Consider the following 6196-nt stretch of genomic DNA (forward strand, 5'->3'; position numbering starts at 1 on the left):
TAATTAATCTAAAAAATAAAATAAAAAAGACACTTAGTATAAATTGAAATGGAAGGACTGTTAATCTAAAAAAAACGCCAGCTATACTCCGCCTCTGCTGTAGTGTTGGAATAATTTGGTATACTTGCATAAATCAAATTGATTTTATTCTAAGTAATATTAATTAGCTAGAGTTATGTTACGTGTACACTAAAATTTGCTACTAAAATTAGCCACCAGTATAAAATACGTGTTGGAATATAAATACACATTGAAAATAAATTAAATCACGCATCTATTTATACACAAATAAATTGGTAGCTGATTTTGGTGTACAAATAGCATTTTTGAATTAAGCTATATTGAAAGCTACTCAATAATTTGTAAATTTATTATAAGAACAGGCTATCAAAACCTGTTGTCAAAAAATTTAGGTATTGATAAAATTATTATTCCTAAACAAATTAAAAGAACAAAAATATCTTCAAAAAAATAAAAAATATGAAAAAAATAGTAAAAATATTTTTTTTGTATAAGTTATAAGTCTCAAATAATATTTATATTTGATTGACAATTTATATATTTGTTTGTTATTTTTGTAAAATGATTTCGATAACTATTTAGAAGACTTATGTAAAAAATTCGAATAAAATTCAATCACAAGACTTTTCGTTTATTTTTTGAAAAAAATTCAGTCATTAATAAAAGATCACAAAACGCCAGATCAAAATATGATTTTAAATTTTTTACTTTTTGAGGATGTTTTCATCATTTTGATTTTTTTTTTAAATATTTGTCAAACATTTAAAATTTTCAAAAACATTTTTTATGGTTTAGAGTTACTATAATATTTTGTATAATCTATAATGGGTAACTTAGCTAAGAGCCTAAGACACTTTTATTGACTCGGAATAACCCGTTCTCCTATCTCTCACCAATTGCCTCCACAAGGATATAGTCAGCATAAAAGAAATGCAAATAACACAAAGGATCATATAAGACCTCTCTCTTGGGAATATATTAATAAGACATAATATGAATTATATTTGCATAAGATCTTGCCTAAATTAAAGGATTCATATTCTCTTTAAAATTTCTATCAAACACTAAGGATATCCTTCCACCGGTTTATTGAATTGTGGCCAATTAGCTTTCTTCCTCGAGCTAATCCAACTACCTTCTTAACAATTACATGATAATCCCTTGTTTGTAGATATTTGCTATTAGGTATTTGATAAATTCTTTTACGTAAATCAGAAAAAAAATGACGTGGAGAGTTGAAGTAATTTTATTTCATTTATTTGAATAATATATGATTATAGAATGGGAAGTTCTATGGTGGCATAGAAAGTAGTGGCTAAGAATGACCAAGAGTTGATTAGCCTATCAAAAGAGGACAAGTGATGATACAATGAATTGAAGGTGAATCTACAACAGTCTAGCTTTCTGCAAGTCTACCATGCTAAATTGCGCCTTTAATGCTTCAACAATAAATGTGGCATTCCCTCGTTGTGCTGCCATAAGTATCGCCCCCTCCATTCCACTTTTTGAGATTTCTTCTATATTTTCCGGAGAAATTGCATTGCACGCAGCACGTAGCAACACACGAGATTGCTCATCACTTAACTTTGCTTCGTATATTTCCTTCATTATTCCTATGGTTTACAAACAAACAAAAAGTTAATAGTCAAATTAACCTAAAAAATAAGATATTTTTAAATTTGTGCTGAAAGATTTTTGAATCAAATTAGTTATTTAAAGATTATGAATTAATTATACCTGTCCTTCAATTACTCTATTCATCATTTTCATCAACGATTGATGATGTGAAATGTTAACTGATAGCATGCATGACAAATAACATGTTCAATTAAACCTTTACTTTACGGAAATTTATCAATTTAGTCACTAGGCCATATTGAGAATAGAGTTTTTGTAATCGAAAAAAATGACTAAATTAATAAATTTTTATAAATATATTTGGTCATTATCAAATTAGAGATATCAGATTTTATATATATATATTATCAATTAACGTTTTACAACATCATTTGAAAAAAATTGTTAGTGGAGTAACTGGAGGACAAATATGATTAATTCATTATTTTTGAAAGACTAATTTAATTGAAAAAAATTTTTAGAAATGAATTTAAAAAATGGCTTATCTTCCAAAGATTAATTTGATTATTAACTAGGAGTGGCAAGCAGGAAAGCCCGCCCCATCCCACCTAATGGCGGGCCAAACCCACCAAATCTCTTTTTTTTTTTTTTTTTACTATTAAGTATTAAATAATCATGTTTTAGATTTGTCATTTGTCACAACAGTAAAATTTAATCAAAGCAAATGTTAAAACAAGAATCAACCATTCTGATTTAGTCAAAACTCAAAACCATTATCAAATAAAACGAAACACAACAAACAATATATGAATCTGCGTACATCAAATTTTAGATTTGTCATTTGTCAAAACAGTAAAATTTATTCAAAGCAAACAAACCTAAACTTGTCTAAATCTCTAATCTTACACAAACCTAAATCTCTGATCTAAAACGTTAACCAGAAAATTAACATACAAGAAATCCAGAATAACAGCAACGACGAACTGACGACCAAGACAGAGAAAGCGAGGAGCAGCGGCGACGACCAGACGACAGACCTAGAGAGTGAGAGGACAAATAAGCAGTGCCAACGGCTAGGACCCAGGATCGCTGATCAGTGGCGACGACGGCTAGACGTAGCAGCGGCGGTAGCTAGGACCCAGGAGGATCAAAGAGCGACAGTGGAAGCAGCCTGTCACGTGGAGCGCCACGACTGCCGGGTGCAACTGCACCGTCTGTGCGAGGCTGCGAGATGCAAGCGTTAGCGTGATCGAACTGCGTGAGCGTGAGACGGGCCAACGGCGCTGGCGATGGCAATGGCAACGACGACGGACACTGGACGCAACACGGTTGGAAGCGGCGGCTAGTGTGAGTGTGTGAGGTATGACTATGGGAAAGGCTCGGTGTGTTGTGAGTGGGAGTGAGTGAGTCCGAGGGAGTAAGGGTAAGGCTGTAAGGGAGAGTCAATTAGGAATTTAGGGCGGGTAAGGTTTTATTGGGTCGGGTCAGGTCGGGTTGGAAGAAGTTGGGTTTTGGACCAAACAAATTGCAAAAAATAGCCTCTGGCCAAAAAAATACTGAACCTGCCGGGAAAGTCCGCCCCGCCCCAGCAAATCCCGTCAAAACCCACGGTTTAAGTTAGGGGTGGAGTTAAAAATATTTTTGGGAGGGCCAACATGAAAAATATAAATTAAGAAGAGAGAAAAATTAAAAATTAAAAGGGGGCCAAACTGAAAAATTAGAGACTTCTATTTACAAATTATTAATTTGGGGGAGGGGGTCATTGCCCCCTACCATATAACGTGGCTCCGACATTGGTTTAAGTGGTGCGAGTTAAGCGGGCTTTTGATGTGTGACGGTCTCAATTTTTCAGCCTGACCTACCTTTTTTGACGTTATGCGAGCCGATCCAGTAAATTTAGGCCCGTTTGCCACCTCTACTATTAACCCAATAAATAAACTACCCATTCATTAAGGGTGTTCATGGTTTGGTTAATCCAAAAACCAAACCAATTTTTCGGTTAACCAAAAATATAGTATTGGTTAATTAACCAAATTGGTTTTACATAATGAAACCGGTTATTAACCAGTTAGTGAAATTCAAAACCAGTTTTTAACCTATTATTAAAATAAAAACTGGTTTTTACATAAAAAATTAGTTTTTATACCATAAAATTGGTTTTTACATGTAAAAATAGATTTTTACAAAAAAATTAATATTTTTACATACAAACCCAAATTTTTAAACCTTTTTTTAATTGAATTTTTTTAATCTAATTTTTTTCTTTCTAAATAATACGAGTAACATTTGTAACTAATGAAATCCATTCCATTGCTTTCGTTCCTTTTTCTTTCTTATCTCTTTTAAGCATTTTTTATAAATAATTTTTTCTAATATAAATAATTTTCTTTCTAAATGATACGAGTAACTTTTTCTTATCTCCTTCTTCCCATCTCTCTCCTTTTCTCTCCCCCTCCTCTTCTCTCTTCCTTCTCTCTCTCTCTCTCTCTCTCCCTCCCCTCTCTTTCTCTTCCTCTCTCTCCCCCCTCCCCTCTTTCTCCTCTTCTCTTCCTTTTCTCTCTCCCCCTCCTCTCTTTCTTTTCTCTCTCTCCCCCTTCTCCTCTTTCTCCCCCTCCCCTTTCTTTTTCTCTATCCTTCTCTCCCTCTCTCTCTCTCTCTCTCTCTCTCTCCCTCTTTCTCTCTCCCCTCCTCTCCCTCTCTCCTTCTCTCTCCCCTCCTCTCTTTTCTCTCTCTTCTTCTCTTTTTCTGTCTCTCTCTCCTTCTCTCTCTCCCCTCTCTCTTTCTCCCTCTTTGTCCTCTTTCTCTCTCTTATTTTCTCTCTCCTATCATTCTTCTCTCTTTTTATCTCTCTCATTTTTTCTTTCTCCTCCTCTATCTTCTCCTCCTCTCTCTCTTCTCTCTCGCTTTAGAGAAAAGAGGAGAAAAGAGAGGGAAGAGAAAGGAGAGAGAGAGAGAGAGAGAAAGGAAAAGAGAGGAGAAAGGAGAGAGATATGGAAGAGAGAGAAGGATAGGAGAGGAGAGAAAGGAGGAGGAGAGATAGAAAAAGGAGAGAGATGATTAGAGAGAGGAATGGGAGGAGAGAGAGGAAGAGAGAGAAGGGAGGGAGAGAAAGAGGGCAAGGAGAGAGAGAGAGAGAGGAGAGAAGGAGAGAGAGATAGAGAGAGAGAGAGAGGGAGAGAAGGAGAGAGAAAGAGAAAAGGGGAGAGAGGGAGAAAAGGATAGAGAGACAAGGGAGAGAGAAAAAAGACGAGATGGAGAAAGAGGAGAAGGGGAGAGAGAGAGAGAAAGAGAGAGAGAGAGGGAGAGAAGGAGAGAGAGATAGAGACAGAGAGAGAGGGAGAGAAGGAGAGAGAGATAGAGACAGAGAGAGAGGGAGAGAAGGAGAGAGAGATAGAGACAGAGAGAGAGGGAGAGAAGGAGAGAGAGATAGAGACAGAGAGAGAGGGAGAGAAGGAGAGAGAAAGAGAAAAATGAGAGAGAAAGAGAGAGGAGGGAGAGAAGGAAAAAAGAGAAATAGGAGGAGAGAGAGAAGGGAGAGAAAGAGAAGAGAAGAGAAGAGAAAGAAGGGAGGGAGAGAGAAAGAGAGAGGAAGGGGGAGAGGGAGAGAGAGAGAGAAAGACTATGTAATTTGGTTTTGAAATTAGGTTTTGATTTTAATTTGGTTTTGGTTTTGGTTAATCGGTTAAAAATTGGTTTTTTTTTTTAATTTGGTTAACCAATTCTAAAAAATATGGATATGGTTTTTAAAATTGTTTTATTAAATTGGTTAACCACAATGTAGTTATGATTTTTTAACCTGTTAACTACATTTTGGTTTTTTTATAAACACCCCTACCATTCATTATAATAAAATAGAAGACTATTTTTTTTATATGAAAAAAATATTGGTATTTTTGTTAGAAATAGAATTATTTTGGACGTGGGGGCGTATTGCAACATGTAGGGTGAGTGTTACAACACATAGGGGGAATACGTGGTAACATCCCAACTGTTGGGAATAAGACACCATTCCCCCTTGAGAAAACACCTTTGACAGATAAATAAAATAGACACAATCACAACACAAGAATTTAACGTGGAAACTCCAATTACCGGAGAAAAAACCACGGCCGTTGTCAAATGACAACCAGAGAATATCACTATGTGAAAATTGTTACAACACATAGACTTCTTTCTCTCACCGGCACCCCAGTACATCCACACTCTCTCAAAGCAAATATCTAACTACATCTCACAACACTCTCTAATAAAGAGTACAGAGGAAAAGAAAAATCAGATACAAGCTTAAAGTGTTTCTGACTGGTGCCAAAAACAAATGGAGAACTTAGCCTCATATTTATAGCCTAGGCCACCCACTCCATTTGCTATCCTGAGCAATGTGAGACTAATTCAACCAAATCCTAACACCAACCAACACGTGGGGGCGTATTAAAACACGTAGAGGGACGTGTTAAATATTTCTACAATACTATAATACACTTCAAATGTCAATATTCAAACAAAACACTATTTCTACTTTTATATTAAAAATAATTTCTGTAGAATAGAGTATCTATGAATAAAAATGAATAAATAAAGAAACAAACAAAACACTTAA

The 6196-nt window shown here is 35.2% G+C and overlaps 1 protein-coding gene across 1 annotated transcript in view; it reads right to left on the minus strand.

The window, feature by feature from the left end:
• Positions 1-6196, minus strand: part of LOC107616494 (ankyrin repeat-containing protein ITN1-like) — a 9114-nt gene that overhangs the window by 951 nt on the left and 1967 nt on the right. Inside the window, exon 5 of the mRNA XM_016318444.2 lies at positions 1438-1634. Coding sequence (XP_016173930.2) covers positions 1438-1634 — 197 coding nt within the window. The remainder of the gene's footprint in view (positions 1-1437; positions 1635-6196) is intronic.

The sequence above is a fragment of the Arachis ipaensis genome, chromosome B09 (genome assembly GCF_000816755.2).
Source record: "Arachis ipaensis cultivar K30076 chromosome B09, Araip1.1, whole genome shotgun sequence".
NCBI classification, from domain to species: Eukaryota; Viridiplantae; Streptophyta; class Magnoliopsida; order Fabales; family Fabaceae; genus Arachis; species Arachis ipaensis.